At 49.9% G+C, this 16,324-nt stretch overlaps 5 protein-coding genes across 5 annotated transcripts; 3 read left to right on the top strand and 2 right to left on the bottom strand.

Moving 5' to 3' along the window:
* Positions 1 to 648: 648 nt before the first annotated feature.
* Positions 649 to 4,639, top strand: N7447_001052 (translation initiation factor 3 subunit CLU1; the record flags this gene model as incomplete). The annotated part of the gene is made up of 4 exons (XM_057225328.1): positions 649 to 685; positions 735 to 860; positions 916 to 971; positions 1,037 to 4,639. The coding sequence occupies 4 exons, from the start codon at positions 649 to 651 to the stop codon at positions 4,637 to 4,639; spliced, it is 3,822 nt and encodes a 1,273-aa protein (XP_057089344.1).
* Positions 4,640 to 5,358: 719 nt separating this feature from the next.
* N7447_001051 (uncharacterized protein) lies at positions 5,359 to 8,103 on the top strand (the record flags this gene model as incomplete). Its single annotated transcript, XM_057225327.1, has 1 exon — positions 5,359 to 8,103. The coding sequence occupies one exon, from the start codon at positions 5,359 to 5,361 to the stop codon at positions 8,101 to 8,103; it is 2,745 nt and encodes a 914-aa protein (XP_057089343.1).
* Positions 8,104 to 9,998: 1,895 nt separating this feature from the next.
* N7447_001050 (ferric reductase family protein) lies at positions 9,999 to 11,792 on the top strand (the record flags this gene model as incomplete). The annotated part of the gene is made up of 1 exon (XM_057225326.1): positions 9,999 to 11,792. One exon carries the CDS (start codon positions 9,999 to 10,001, stop codon positions 11,790 to 11,792), a length of 1,794 nt encoding a protein of 597 aa, XP_057089342.1.
* Positions 11,793 to 12,227: 435 nt separating this feature from the next.
* Positions 12,228 to 13,848, bottom strand: N7447_001049 (putative feruloyl esterase; the record flags this gene model as incomplete). Its single annotated transcript, XM_057225325.1, has 2 exons — positions 12,228 to 12,569; positions 12,628 to 13,848. The coding sequence occupies 2 exons, from the start codon at positions 13,846 to 13,848 to the stop codon at positions 12,228 to 12,230; spliced, it is 1,563 nt and encodes a 520-aa protein (XP_057089341.1).
* A 569-nt stretch (positions 13,849 to 14,417) lies between these two features.
* N7447_001048 (RTA1 domain-containing protein) lies at positions 14,418 to 15,029 on the bottom strand (the record flags this gene model as incomplete). The annotated part of the gene is made up of 1 exon (XM_057225324.1): positions 14,418 to 15,029. The coding sequence occupies one exon, from the start codon at positions 15,027 to 15,029 to the stop codon at positions 14,418 to 14,420; it is 612 nt and encodes a 203-aa protein (XP_057089340.1).
* Positions 15,030 to 16,324: the final 1,295 nt, after the last annotated feature.

The raw sequence follows: 16,324 nt of genomic DNA, 5'->3' as shown, positions 1-16,324 counted from the left end.
ATACTAGGTGTTACCGTCCAAGGTTCATGTACATATATTGTATCCTCCCATTAATATGGATCAATTAACCTGTTAACAATCCTTTACAGTGAAATAGTTATTATTACCAATTGAAATCAAATGCCACGGTGTACACAATCACTGACACACATCCAAAAAATAGTACCTGAGGCAAGCCAACTGGATCTATGAAATTGATATCAGCACCTACAATTTATGAAAATTATAACCTACCTTAAGATATACTAGTTCCAAGATTTGTACTCCGTACAGTTGCTCTTACACTCTTTTCTCAACAAACCAATTGTAGACGTGGAGAAAAATGTCCCTCTCCGCCCCTTCCCCGAACCCACCGCCCGAGCACTTCCGAGGGTATGCCGCATCCGAGAAATTTTCTCTCCGGTTTTCCAGTTTCACCTATCCATTCATCCTTGCTCTTTTTTCAACTTCCTGGGGTACGGGGTTTTCGTTTCTTGCTCAATTACTCTTTTGTATACTATACTAAAATTTCTGCCTGCCGAATCCCCGCAGGTCCTCAACCTTTTTTTTTTTCTCTCGAACTTTTGTTTCTCACCCGCGTGACGGTTGTGAGATAGGGGTTTACTGTTATTACTTCGTCGAAGCTCTTTTAATAACCGGCTCGACATAATGGCACAGACCAATGGGGAGTTGGAGCACTCGAAAGGTGTGTGTTGGCCCTGGAACCTCATTGGGCAAGGTCCATTGGGATCCAGCATGGGTTCCAGGTGAAACGAAGATGCAGGGCACACAAGCTAACGGAGGAACAGAGGCTCCCCAAGCTTCTCAAGAGATTGCCAATGGCAATGCCCCCGAGGGCACAGAGGAGGACAACACGGGTGGTATGTTGGATCACCGGACGCAGAACTGCATAGCAGTGTTCTAATTCGACTACAGGTCTTTTCCAGATCTCCGTGAAGCTCCCTCACGCGCCGCATAAGATCCAAGTGATGGTGGGTTCGATGTTTTAAAAGGCCACGAAGAGGGGAAAAATATCTGACCCGATTTGTTTCTTTAGGTCTCCAGCCAAGAACAGGTCCAGGATGTCCGCCAATCTATTGTCGAGCTACCGGGTACCTTCCAATACACTTGCTTCCACCTCGAGTTCAACGGCAACCGCATCAACGACTTCGTCGAGCTGTCTGAGGTCCCGGACCTCGAGGCTGACTCCGAGATCGTCCTGGTCGAGGATCCCTACACCGAGAAGGAGGCCCGCATGCATGTTGTGCGCATCAGGGAGCTAATTGGTGCTTCTGGTGACCGTGTTGACAACCTCCACGGTATCTCCGCTGGCCTGTCCCTGCATGATACTATTACGGCAGATGCTATCAAGGCCAGCGAGTCCGAGAAGGAGCACTCGCTCTCCAAATATGATCTGACTGGAGTTTCACCTCTGCAGACTATCCTGCCCACCGAGCAGGCTCCTCTGCCCAAGACAGTGAAATCCATTTCGCTGTCTTCATGGAACCCCGTTCCGTACAACCTCCGCCAGAAGGGTCATTTGCTTTACCTTGTGGTTGCTACTAACGAAGGTGAACAATTCCAGATCACTGCCCACGTCTCTGGGTTCTTTGTGAACAAGTGCTCGAACATCAGATTCGACCCATTCCCGAAGCCAACACACCCCAAGAAGGGCAGCGCCCACTCCTTGCTCACTCTCATCTCCCAACTTTCGCCCTCGTTCAACGCCTCCTTCGAGGCTCTGCAGGATTACAACAATGAGAAAGATCTTTTGACCACTTTCCCCTTCCAGAACGCCATTCCCAACAGCCCATGGCTCATCTCCCCCAGCACTTCGAGCTTGAATGCCCACCAGCCCGACATCACCCGTTCGCAGGAGAACTACCTGATCTCTGGTGTTGATAACGCCGAGACTCTGCGTGACTGGAACGAGGAGTTCCAGACTACCCGCGAGCTGCCCCGTGAGACCGTCCAGGATCGCGTGTTCCGGGAACGCTTGACCTCCAAGCTGTTCGCCGATTATAATGAGGCCGCCGCTCGCGGTGCAGTCCTGGTTGCCCGGGGTGAGGTTGCTCCTCTAAACCCCACCGAGGCGCGGGACGCCCAGATCTTTGTCTACAACAACATCTTCTACTCCTTCGGTGCCGATGGCGTTGGCACTTTCACCTCCGAGGGTGGTGACGAAGCTGCACGCGTGGCCGTGGGTAAGGACGTTCTTGGCATCAAGGCTGTTAACCAGCTGGATATCGATGGTCTGTTCACCCCCGGAACCGTGGTGGTCGACTACCTGGGTAAGCGTATCGTTGGCCAGAGCATTGTTCCTGGTATCTTCAAGCAGCGTGAGCCCGGTGAGCACCAGATTGATTACGGTGGTGTTGAGGGCAAGGAGGTTGTGGCCACCCACGCCGACTTTGTTCCGGTCTTCGAGAAGCTCTCGAAGGCGCTGCGTGTCAAGCAGCACCCTGTCTGGGACAAGGAGAACCAGCGCCACGACCTGGAAGGTAGCGTCGAGACCAAGGGCCTCTTGGGTACTGATGGCCGGAAGTACGTCCTGGATCTCTACCGCGTGGCTCCTCTGGACGCTGCATGGCAGGAAGAGGAGGGTAGCGATGTTTACCCCCACCGCATGTCCGTTCTCAGACTTGAGCTGGTCGAGTCTTACTGGCGCCACAAGATGAGCCAGTACGTGAAGGCCGAGGTGGAGAGCCGCAAGGCTGCTAGCGCCGAGGCCGTCAAGGAGGAGGGCAAGGCCGAAGAGGACAAGACCGAGGAGGAGAAGGCTGCGGAGAAGGCAGAGAAGGCGGATCAGGAGCGTGTTGACATCTCTGGATTTAACCTTGCCCTCAACCCCGACGTTTTCAGCGGCCAGGTGCCCCAGACCGAAGAGGAGAAGGAGCAATGGGCAAAGGATGAGCAGGAAGTCCGGGATGCCTGTGATCACTTGCGATCCAAGGTCATCCCCGACCTGCTCAAGGACCTGCACGATGGCGACGTTGGCTTCCCCATGGACGGTCAATCGCTGACCCAGCTGTTACACAAGCGTGGTATTAACCTCCGCTACCTCGGAAAGTTGGCTCAGCAGTCAGCCGAGAAGGGACCTCGCCTGCAGGCCTTGTCCATTCTCCTGGTTCAGGAAATGATCACCCGTGCCTTCAAGCACGTTGCTAACCGCTACTTGAACAACGTTCCCGCTCCCTTCGTCGCCCCTTGCCTTTCTCACTTGCTGAACTGCCTCCTCGGCTCGGATGTCAACGCTACTCCTCAGGCGGAGATTGACGAATCTCTGCGTGCAATCTTCCCCGAGGGCGATTTCTCTTTCGAGAAGGTCACCCCTGAGTCCCTACGGGCCGAGCTTGAGAAGCAGGTCACCATCCGCTTCCGCTTCTCCCTCGAGAAGGACTGGTCCAGCTCCCTGAGACACTTGCAGCTTCTGCGTGACATCTCCATCAAGTTGGGTCTCCAGCTCGGTGCCCGTGACTTCGCGTTCACCAAGGCTCAGGTCAAGGAGCAGGTTGTTGTTCCTGTCACCAACAGCTCTACTCAAGAGGAGCCTAAGAGGAAGGGCAAGAAGAAGGGCGGCGACAACAAGTCCCCTACCCGCGCCGTTCCGGCGCCGGCTAAGCCCGCTGTCACTTTCACTGCTGATGATATCCTGAATGTCGTTCCTTTGGTCCGTGATGCCTCTCCCCGCAGCGCATTGGCAGAGGAAGCCCTGGAGGCCGGTCGTATCTCTCTCATGCAGAACCAGAAGCAGTTGGGCCAGGAGCTCATCCTCGAGTCTCTGTCTTTGCACGAGCAGATCTACGGTATCCTGCACCCTGAGGTCGCCAAGCTCTACCATCAGCTTTCCATGCTGTACTACCAGACTGACGAGAAGGAGGCTGCCGTGGAATTGGCTCGCAAGGCCGTCATCGTCACCGAGCGCACTATGGGTGTTGATTCGGCTGACACTATTCTGAGCTACCTCAACCTGAGTCTGTTCGAGCATGCCTCCGGCAACACTAAGACTGCTCTGGTTTACATTAAGCACGCCATGGATGTCTGGAAGATCATCTATGGTCCTAACCACCCCGACTCCATCACCACGATGAACAATGCCGCCGTGATGCTGCAACACCTCAAGCAGTACAACGACTCTCGCCAGTGGTTCGAGGCATCTCTCTCCATCTGTGAGAACTTGTTCGGCAAGGACTCCATCAACACCGCCACCATTCTCTTCCAGCTCGCCCAGGCTCTCGCTTTGGATCAGGACTCCAAGGCTGCCGTCGGCAAGATGCGCGAGGCATACAACATCTTCCTCGCTCAGCTTGGACCTGAAGACCGCAACACCAAGGAGGCCGAGAACTGGCTCGAGCAGCTCACTCAGAACGCTGTCTCTATCGCCAAGCACGCCAAGGACATCCAGGCTCGTCGTCTGCGTCGCAACCCTCTGAACCCTCGCGTGTCTTCCATGGGCACCCGTGTTCAGCCCCAGGTTGGCCAGTCTGCACCTGAAATCACCGCCCCTGCCGATCCCTCGGGTCTCGACTCTCGCAGCATCGATGAGCTTCTGAAGTTCATCGAAGGTAGCGACACCAGCTCTTCGCGCTCTAAGCAGAAGAAGCGTGCCGCCACCAGCAACCCCAAGCTTCGTGGCTCCAAGCAGTCTAACAAGGCATAAATGGGTTACCAACCAGCCAATTTCAGCCAATTTAGACGTTGGTTCCCGTTCTTATTTTCTTGGTTATTACATGTGTTAATATCTATATACATTGTCATTTTGGGGATCGGTGGGCAGGCTTGATGAGCGAAAAGAACTGTTGTATTTTAGATCTCTCTCCTCTCTCCTATTTTTTTTTTCATTTTTGGTTTCATCTGCCAGGTTGGGTTGTCTCTCGGGCTGTGCATGGAAAGGACTCGGTTGTCTTATATGGGCTCACATCTGGTGCATTATGCGGATCTGCCACTTGGGTCATTTTCTGTTTCTGGGTAGAATCCATTAAGTTCATATGCAAATACTTGAAATTCAAGACCTTCAAGAACTTTACTATATACATTGGAAGAGAGTAAGATCGCTATAATAGGCAATATGTATTGACCCGCTTTACCGCATTAGTCAATGTTTGTTTTCTTTGTTTGCCGCGCAATGTTATCATTCATTCTCCACTTAACACGCCCTTTAATTCCTCGGCATATCTTATTTACATTGGATTATTGCTGCATTATTGGTAATATCTGGTTGAGTGCCGTCATTGTTCCTATCATGCATCATTGAAGGGTTTGTTAGTACGGCGAGGTTGGTGCAGTGCGACCCAAATGACCAAGAGAAAAACGCATGACAGTGCTGATTCTTTTGATAGTGTATGCTATTAGCAGATATTATTATCCCTTTCGTCCTCAATGGAGGATGCCCAAGCCACTGCAAAATGGGCAAATCGTGTCCTGCGCCCCTTGACCTCCATCTGCCGTCGAATCGCAAAGCACAAAGAAACGCTGTCGATAATCGCAACCGAGTCGAAACCACAAGAAATTGCAGAGGGTAGTGATGTGCCTACTTTGGAAGCCGACCACAAACCAGAAAACCGGCACAACTGCTCAGGCTCGGATGCGGATCCGGATGAAAACGACCCAGCTTGGATTCCAGGGAAAAAGCCCGAGCGACGTCGGCCCAGACACAAATATTCGTCCAAAGTAGAGGAGACTGGAGGGAAAAAGCGCAACAGACTATCAATACACAGCCCAGAGGCCCCACGCACCCTGCCCGGCGCCATTGAGGTCGCGACACCACTCATCACTGGGAGGAGATGGGAGATGCCCCCGAGTGCACAGTCAGAACGCCCGGAAGGCCAGTTCAATCCTAATATTCAACAATCACAGCCGCTAGTCTTCCGTGATCGATATTCGCTCCACAAGAGCCCTTGGCAAGAACTTCTCGACCAGTCTGGTGATCCGGGCTTCGCCGACATAGCACACAACCTTGATCGCGTCTTCCAAAATTTCCTTTGCAACACTGTGATATCGAAGCGAGGAGTGAAGCCCTTATCTGAAACCAGCAGGCGTGGTGCTCGATCCTTGCTGTCCATGGTGACGCGAAGTCTACCTGAATTTATTGCGAGCGAGCAAGAAGCACAGGATGAGTTGGACGAGGACGGGGATGAAGATATGTGCGATGCATATTTTACAGAGTTGGAAGCCTTTTATGCGCCTCATGGGACAGGCTGGAAGCCACTCCGCGAGGCTGTCCGCGCACAGGGTATTTACTTGGTTTCTACCCTGATACAGAATCATTGGATAACAGATTCAATTGCCTGCGCGCTGATTGATAAATGTCGTTCATTTGCTCCCGAAGAAAGCGACTCATTGCTCTCTACATTGCTTTCTACCCGCAAAAATTACCCATACCCACAGGCTTTAAGGCCAGCGGTTGGCCATAATCCTTCGGATCCGATCCGATTGTTACGCAAATATGCTCATCATGGTGTTGCAAATCGCTCTTATATATTCGACGAGCTTGCAAAGCTTCTATTGCGGGGAGTGCTACCCCCGGAATGGATGGGAACCAAGTTATGGACTAGCTGGATGACGCGAGCAACGATATCCCTCTCGAAGGAGGATGAAGACAGTCCTGCGGCTACACGGTTAATTGAAGCTGTAATTCTCTCAGCAAGTGATATCCGCCCTATCACCGCTTCTCAGAGTTCTACACCAAAGTTCCCCGCGAAGGGAAAGAGTGCTCGTGCCCGTGCGACCAGGGTTGCCTCCACCACAGCGTGGGAAATCTCGAATCTTGCCCGGCCTTGTCCATTGCAAGTGGAGGACGCACTGAGCAATCACGTCATAAGCCTCATGGCAGCGCTCTGCGGCATGCACATTTCACGGTCTCGTGCATCCGATGACACGAATTGTGCAAATGGAACGAAGGCGAGCTATATTACAAGATATCTCCATATCGCTCTGCAACGAGAACTGGAATCGAATTCCGTCGCGCAGCGCCCTGATAATACCCCTCATCAATTGTTACGGCGTGGCTGCATCTTGCTAGCCACCAGCCTTGTACAGTGCAACGACAAAATTTTATTGGACAATCACCACCATGTAATGGCGTCAACAGTCAATGTTGATGCATGCGTGGAGATCATAGCATTTCATTCCGACATGGTTAGAGAGTTAGCATTGTTTGTGCACCAAGCGTTTCGCTGCTTTAGAAAAAGCGCAGAGGATGAAACCGAACATACTAGCGGTGAAATACGTGACATGATTTCGCAACTTGCCCGTTTGGCCCATACACCAGCCTTGTCTGCCTTTCTTGGACGAGTGGCGGCAGAAGCTGCCATGGAGTTTGCAGAAGCTACAGGAGATCCCGATGATCATATGTGGGCCGTCGACGTCCAAGAGACGGTGGTCACAAGACAGCGTCAGGAAGAGACTGCCCAAAAGTCTTCGGAAGAACCCGAGGAATCTAGTCAAAGTACAGGCCTGTTCCGCTGGGAAGATAGCATAGGCGAGTGGGTGGCATCTACGCCCGCGACCAAGGGAAAGCCCATCCTAGTGCAAAAAGCCCAAAGGCCCATGCGTATGCTATCAAGCCCAGTGCCCTGCATCGCTTCCTCTACAGACAGCAGCTCACCTGGCTCTAACCGTTTCCAAGTCTCTGTTCCAAGTCTGACCTCATCTCCCCTGCCGATGGCGACCAAGCGCACTTTCGAGGACGCCGAGGCCTCATCCATACGGCCTACGAAACGACAACGACCCACACCCGTGGTCGTAGTTGACAGGGGTGCAAACAGTCCGCAAATACACTCTCCTACTCCGACTAGATGCAATTCTACTGTGGAACCAGTCACCCACCGAGACATTCTGCGAGAGCGCAGCACCAACCTGACTAGACGGACGGCCTCCGTAACACAACAGGCACGGAAGGTTGAAGTCGTGATCATCAATCACAGAGGAAGCAGCCCATGTCAGCCTACCGTCCGGCCCACTTTCGAGCGTGCTGCAAAGCAGGTCCATCGCACGGCAGAGAGGCGAAGGTCTACGCGCCCTTCAGCTTCAACCATGCGTCATATTATTGAGCCGACCCCTCAACAAAGAGTCATTCCATGTTACGAGGATGACGACAGTGACGATGAGCTCAGCTTTTTCTGAGCGGGTTTCGGGCTTGGCCCTATTTGAGACCCGTAACAGTTTGCCTGTGCGGGAGAATGTCGGATATTCCCCCGAGTATCCTGGGCTATCCATGGTTCTGGGGTGTTTACCCAATTTTACATTCAAACGGATCTCCCGAGGTCAGTACATGAGCTTGACTGTTAGATCTTGGATTTTTTTTTAGAACGGACCGGTGGGTATGGGCGGTCCGCTTTTTTTTGGGAATTCGGTGTTTTAGGATTTTTGTTTTGATACCCATGGCCTTGGATTGGTGTTTTTACTGTGTTCAGGACCTCTACGGCTGTTGTTTTACAACTTTGGATTAACCTTTGGACCTTGTAGGGCCAATGGAAAGACCTCAGATTGGACATTTGCCCCGAGACAAGCTTGGAAGGTTATATGTGCACTTTATCCGGTGCAGATAAAATAAATTGCTGACCGACAAAACGCCGGCGGTCACACCGATGGACTCCCATGATATAGAAGAAGGTATGTTGTATACCTGCATGCGATCAAGGTTTAAGACATATTTTCTCGTTTCATATTTTCTCGTTTCAGTGTGCCAAACCAGGAATCTAGAATGGTGAGAATTCCAAGTCAAGAGGGCCAAGGACTCTCAGAAGGGAATTCTCCGTGAAAGATTAAGATTAAGCCTAATATAAATGAAATTCACGCCAAGGAAACAACCCCTGAAAGACGGAGTGCCATTTACAGTGATGGCGGGAGTAATAGCCTTTGACTGGACTGTTTCACACCCCCTAAAGTGGGCTCCGTTCGCTTGTGTGATTGAGCTGACCTGGGCGCTAAGAACCGTCGAATATGAAAACGTGACTCTACAAACACTCTTCTCCACTCCCCATTGCAGATTGGCTCATCGATGCAGCAAAGACCCCTTTCTCAAACAATCGGTCATAGGCCAAGCATTGATGCGGATTTATGTCGGGGACTGTGTGGCGTTTGTTGATCCTTGTCAAACTCTTCCTGTCCACTGGCTGTTTCACCGTTTCAGTGCTGACCAGTCACAGTCCTTAATCGGTATTCCCGCCACTTCAGGATAACTCGGGCTTGACCTGTCGCATGTTCCAGGTCCAGATTCTGCCAATGTGTGCTGAGGTTATCTGTGAATAGGAGCCCCTGATTCGCTGCAATGGATCTGCAGGATCGTCTGCTCTCATACTCCCTTTGCACCGATCTGTGGCCTTAGCGCTAAGCCCCTCTTTTCAAAAGAATTGAGGAAAATTCCGGAAATCAAAATCGAAAATGACCGAATTCCACATGATACGGGCCGTGTTAGAGGTGGGGAAGCCTTGCTGGAATTCTACATATTGGTCCGGCCCCCTGTCTCATACTCCATCCACTGCACTGGACACAAGGAGAAACAGTCCTTTCTTCTATCGATTGTTGTCGACCGTTCTTTGATTTATACAATCAACATTGTCTCATTTTCATTTTATCTTTGTTTTTGAAACAATCGTCATTGTGTCGTGGACAAATTTCCATCTTTAGCAAAAATTTTGGCAGTGACTGGATCACTAGCATTCCTTTCGTTACCCGTCGACAACGGCCTTTAACAAACATCGCCCGCTATTTTTGTGAATATTTTCGCTTCTCGCTTCGCCCAGTGGACTGATAAATATCGACAAACGGCTTTTATTCTATGCTTTCCCTCTGATTTCTATACATTAGATCTAGGCAGGTCCTTTACTTGACACCAGCCACCCAGCAGAAAACCCCCTAGACGGCTGAATCCCTTCAACCCTTGCTTCTGTCGTTTGATCAAGCAACCTGGGGTAGTTTCGTTTGCTGTTTTACTTTGTCCAGCGAGCTGGCCTCGCTAAACAGCTCAACAAGTTCAGTCATAAGCACTCGACGTGCAGCGTCTTCGGTGGGCCATCATGCACTCCTTTTTGCTGGCGATGTCCCTCGCCGGACTGGCCAGGGCAACAAACACTGAACACATTGAAAAACGAAATGGTGGTTACTCTGTCTACTACGAAGCCGTCAACGATGATCTGGCACGCTACACAATTCTCGCCCTCGGTTGTGCTGCCGCCTTGTATTACATCTGGCAACTCGTCTTCCGCTTCTCTCGCCATCTTCGACGCTTGGCAAGCTTCGGCGATGACCGCCAACGGTACTTCGTCTCTACACACAACACCTTTGCCTGGATCAAGGAACATATCATTCATGCCGCATTGTTCCGCAACCGACACAATCAAGAACTCCAGCTCTCGTCGGCTATTAACATGGGTACTTTGCCTAGCCGCTTCCATTTTTTCCTTATCACCGGCTTTCTCGCCATGAATGTCACGCTCTGTTGTATCACATCTCCTTACGGATCCGAACCAGACTCGGTTGCTGGTATTATCCGTAACCGCACTGGAACTATGGCAACCGTCAACTTGATTCCATTGGTCTTGATGGCAGGCCGAAGCAACCCTCTAATTGCTATGCTCCATGTGCCTTTCGATACATGGAATCTGCTCCACCGATGGCTCGGCCGCATCGTGGTGCTGGAGAGTCTTGCGCATATCTTTGCCTGGGCTATCCCCAAAGCCCAAGAAAAAGGCTGGAAGGTTGTTGGAATGGCTCTGAGTGGAAGCAGCTTCCTGTTGACCGGCTTGATTGCTGGTTGTGCGTTCACTGCGCTCTTACTCCACTCGCCTTCGCCTATCCGCCATGCATTCTATGAGACATTCCTCCACCTACACATTGCCATTGCAGCCGTTTCCATGGGTTTCCTCTGGGTTCATCTCAACGGTCTGGTCGCGCAAACCTACCTGCTTGCCTCCATCATCCTCTGGGCCCTCGAGCGAGCCACGCGCTTCTTCATCATTGTGTACCGCAACTGCGGCCGTGAATCCACAACCGCAACCATCGAAGCCATGCCCGGTGACGCAATGCGCATTACCCTGCGCATGGCCCGTCCCTGGACCTTCCGTCCGGGCCAGCACATCTACCTCTACATCCCATCAGTGGGCTTGTGGACCTCGCACCCGTTCTCCGTTGGCTGGAGCGAAGCCGAGGACACCAATTCCACCGAGAAGTCCCTCCCAATCACAAGCAAAGACCTCCTCAGTGCGCCCAAAAAAGAAACAATCTCTCTCCTCGTCCGTCGCCGCACAGGAATGACCGACAAGCTCTACCAGCGCGCCTCGAACTCCATGAGTTCACAGATCACCCTCCGTGCCTTCGCTGAAGGCCCATACGGGAATATCCACACTATGGACTCATACGGTACCGTGATGCTCTTCGCCGGCGGAGTCGGTATCACCCACCACGTCCCCTTCGTCCGCCATCTGGTCGCCGGGTTCGCGGATGGCACCGTCGCAGCCCGCCGCATAACACTCGTCTGGATCATCCAGTCCCCCGAACACCTGGAGTGGATCCGGCCTTGGATGACGAGTATCTTGGCTATGGATCGCCGCCGTGAAGTACTGCGCATCATGCTCTTTATTACGCGGCCGCGTAACACCAAGGAGATCCAGAGCCCGTCTGCAACTGTGCAGATGTTCCCCGGTCGTCCTAATATTGACACATTGGTCAGTATGGAGGCCGAGAATCAAATTGGCGCTATGGGTGTTCTTGTCTGCGGGAATGGCAGTTTGAGCGATGACGTTCGCCGTGTTTGTCGGAAGAAACAGGCTCATTCCAGTGTTGAATATGTGGAAGAGAGTTTCTCCTGGTAGTCTGATATACATGATAGATATATGTTGCTGTCTTTTTGGCGTATGAGCGTGTTTGTGATGGTCGCTGTCGCCTCTTTAGGTAGGGTTATATACTGTTGTATAACCTGTCACTTTTCTGTTCGGTTTGCTTTGCAGCCTGGCTTTTCTTGTATACACCTGATTCTTCTTTTTTCTTCTGGCAGCGGCCTTCCTGTGATCATGAGTATCTATAGAGTTGTACATATCTGCAAAATGCAAGATTTGATCAAAAATTATTCTTGACGTAAACATTAAGGCTCACCAACAATGTAGATAGCATTCCACGGAAATTAGATACTAGCAGCGCATTTCTTCACAGCGAGTCCTGTAACAACCTATTTGATGAACATCCCGAGTCCTACCCGCAGTCTCCCGTCTCCAGTTCACTAGCTATAACAATAGTATATCCAACCCCAACTAAACAGAAACAACTCCATGTGCACAATAAAATGCATCGGCAGACGTTACATCCCCAGTACCTTTGTACGTCGCTCGTTGTGGGTATGGACAAAGGATTCTATGGTATGTCTTCCCATCGTCTGGGGAGTATTTCACTGGAAGACTTGTAGGAGCTTTGCCAGCCTCGACCCAAGCGACAAGGCTATCGAACATAGTAGAAGGATATCCTCCTTTGGTGCCGAAGCAGTGTCCCATCATTGGAGCTTCGAAGAACTTATAGTACTCATGAACACTCGAGTCACCGACAGTTACCGCTTCGTAGTATGACCTCGTGCCATCAGGAGGAATCACCTCGTCCATCTGCATCAAAAAAAAATTAGTATATGTGTATCTCTCGAGCAGATAATATGAAACGCACCAGGCCATGATATGTAAGCATCTTGCCACCAGCATCACGGAATTTCGACAGGTCTGGGTTGTTCGTTCCAAATATCAAATTCCATTGCTGGACAGACTTGCGGAAAATCTGGTCATATTTTTGGTGTGTGATGTTCTTCAGGGTGAAGTTCAGGTTGTGCTCGATAAAAACCTGAGCCCATCGATTATACAGCTGGCTGGAGACTGCAGTGCATGTCCCGTTGGTACAATTTGTATTTGCCGGTGTATTTGCCCCTGTCAATGCAGTCCCAGGATTGAATCCATACCACAAGAAGTTGCCTTGTGAGTCCCTTGCTCCCGTCCAGGTAGCATTAACGACCTTCGCGGTAGCAGCCGAAATTCTCAACTGTGATCTAGTGTCGCTGCAGTTGATTTGGGTTCCCACTAAAGTGAAGGGATCAAAGACACATGAATCCGGGTCCGTGATTACACCATCCACGACACCGTCAGCACTGTCGCACGCGGAGAGAGCAGCATCTGTCACAGCGTTGATCTCGCAAGGGTATGGATATTCATCGAGCTGGTTCATGACAAACTGAGTCCAATATCCTCCCATCGAAAATTGTGGCCAATTTATTGCCGGAGCAGAGGCAACAATCCCATCATATGCTTCAGGATATTGTTGGGCGAGCGCCAGACCCTGTCGGCCACCTTGCGAGCAGCCGGTCCAATAAGAGTATTTGGGTTTCGATCCATATGCACTCTCTGCCACGCTCTTTCCGATGATTGCTGCATCGCCGAGAGAAGCAATGCCGAAGTTGTACATGGTATTGTAGTCCGGCGTTCCGTTTTCCAGAAGGCCCCAGTCTGCAGGGTCGTCGGTTGTGTGGCCACCGTCTGTTGAGATGGCGACGTAGCCTTCTGCAGCTGCTGCGATCATTCCAAATTCCGTTGTGCTAGTGAGGCCCGCTGTGTAGCCGTTTCCTCCGATTCCTTGAAGTCGTTCATTCCACGAGTCACTGGGTAGGATGACCCCAACGTTGATGGTGTCGTTTTTGCCGGTGTGTTTGTAGGTCACTGTGACATTACAGAAGTTGAGATTTTGAGCTGTCACCCCGCCATGGTTGTAGTAGTACCATTCGGGTATGTACTTGGATACATTTGAAACTTGGGAAGCGTGCAGTGATAGCACTTCGGCACCTGGTATGTGAGGATATGAAAATGCCTGAGGCGTGCACAACGATGGAGAGAGGCTCGCCATGATATCAAGCCCAGCGCTTTGGAGAATAGACTCGGATGAAACAATTTGCTGCATATTTTGATTCGGAGAGGTCATACTTTAAATACGTCCTCACTCGTGTTTGCTTCTTGGGTGATACGGTATACGCGTATTCGGGATAGATATCGAATATTGCTACCTCCCAGGAGCTTATGTTGTACTGCCCAATCCGTGTAGATTTCCGCATATCCAGACAGAGTAATATTATGGTATGGGGTAGTGGATGCGAACTATATGATAACACTCCACTTTGAGAGGCAAAAGCTATACGCGTATTCGAATCCGAGGCTAAAGTGGGGCATGGGTCCAAGACCCTAAATTGGCCCTGCATTAAGGGGTGCTCTCAATTAGGAGACATTGGATGTCTACTAGAGAAAATATGCTCGAATATGGCAAAGTACGAGGGGAGTAGTTGGAACGTGTGCTAAATGTAGAAAAAAGTTGTTCTATATAACAAACAAGAGAAACTAGTTAAACAGTTTATAAACAAAAGAACACCAAAAACTCCAAGTCAAGAACAGTATATAGAGTCTTGTTTCGAGCGCAAAAATTCAACAAACTTCCGAATAGCTGTGTGCAAGCGGTATGCTTCTCTCTGGATCCGCGTCAAGGCTCATCTGGTTAGGATACCAAATAAAGAAGATAACCATAACAGCAGCCATTGGCAAACTGTCAAAAACATACATTGTCCACTCATGCATAAGAGGATAACCATCATTGTCCATTACATATTCAATGATCCGGAAAATAGAGCGGGCCAAAATGAGGGCACTTACAGCATATAGCATATGCAATGATCGTTGCCATGGAATACCAGGCTTGAGGCACTCGGGTGTGGGTGTACGACGAAGACGCTTTGCGAAAATGATGGCCGTTACCCAGAAAAGGGAGAATGAGATGAGTTGAATTGCCAAGCCAGCAATGACGCAAAGTTTTCCCCATTTAGGGTATCCCAGAACTGAGAGAGACGAGGAATTTCCCTGGACAATAAAGGACAACACATCGCCCCAGACAAATGTTTTCGTAAGGCGTGAGATTCGAATGACAGAAAGGTGTTCTCCGTGAACTCGACGGATAACTCGACCAAGGGTCATGTAGATAGATGCGGCGAAGAGTGTAGGACCGAGAAGAATGAACACGTTGGCGATAATGTACGGTCCCATTGTAGTTGTATTATTGTGTGCAATGCAACGGCCAATGTAGCCTATGATCTCGACTTTATTATAAAGCAGGTTAGTGTCTAGGATTCAGGGAACGGAAGAGTAAGATTGTAAGGGGAAGAGAGTCCACATACACAAGCCACCCAGAGCAAATGAGATACAGAACCATGTCCTGGTTCTGAAAAGCTTCCAAGAAATAAGAACCGTTAGGACAATGAATATCAGCATGAAAATGACCGCCGCTGGTATCGAAGGTGTATAGTTCCAAAATTTGTAGGCACGAGACGCGAGTTGAGACATGTTTGGCAATTGTATGAGCTCGTGAGAAAAGAAAGGGGTATTATAAGTTGAGGAGACCTAATTCAGAGGATTTCAAGTCTTTATAAGTGATTTTTGGACATTCTATAGAATCTTTTTTTACTTTTTGGGTTTATGCATAGATTGTACGGATACGCGTATAGAGATAAAGTAGGGTTAGCCAGTCAGAACCTTGGAATTGGTGCAATATTTGAGCTAGTCTGAAAAGGGAATCATTCCCGTCTGAGCTTTGGAAGCTTGTATAAAATTATCGTCTCTGCCTTTTTTTTTTTTTTTTTTTTTTGGCCTACAGCCAGGCGTTTGTTCCACACTCACATCGTCTCCATTACCCCTGCTACTATTCTGGTCATTTCGATACCCAGGTTATATCAGTGCCTGATAATCCAGTTCACTATCGGCGGCACCGGAGTATACCTATGATACTGATCTTGCAGCACACTTCTTGACCATATCTTATGGAATAAAAAATCGATGTACCCCTACAAACATCTATGGTGCCGAGTCCTTATAATGTAGTATATATTATGCTCACGGTCTTCTGACATCAACATCCTCGAACTTAGCTTCCAACGTTAGTGACTGATTTCGAGGATGTTTTTCTTTTTTTTTTCTTCTGTTCGCAGTCGCCGTTCGTTTTTCATACCCAGCAGTGTTATTTTTTGTTCCTGCTTTTCTAGTACTTTACAGGGTGTATGTGTTTGATGTTGCTGTTGCAGGTGTAGCGGAAGACATATGTTTTCGTTAATGAAACAATTGCGAAGTAAAAGTGAAAGTAAGTCAGACAACCTAGTGTAAAAAGTGCTGTCTGGATTCAGGTCAAATCCAGAGATTAGGATATCCAATGGGTGTATACAACCCTGAGCGCTATGTCTGACTCTCCAATAATCTGTGACTTCTGCTGGGACTTAAGATATCCTTCCCTCGAACTTGAAACCATAAATACCGATGCCGTGTTAAGTCCAGCTATGCACGGGAGACAT

The sequence above is a fragment of the Penicillium robsamsonii genome, assembly GCF_028829455.1.
Source record: "Penicillium robsamsonii strain IBT 29466 chromosome Unknown utg000001l_segment0_segment0, whole genome shotgun sequence".
Taxonomy (NCBI): domain Eukaryota; kingdom Fungi; phylum Ascomycota; class Eurotiomycetes; order Eurotiales; family Aspergillaceae; genus Penicillium; species Penicillium robsamsonii.
The sequence above is the reverse complement of the archived record's forward strand: the minus strand, read 5'-3'. Positions and strand labels throughout refer to the sequence as shown.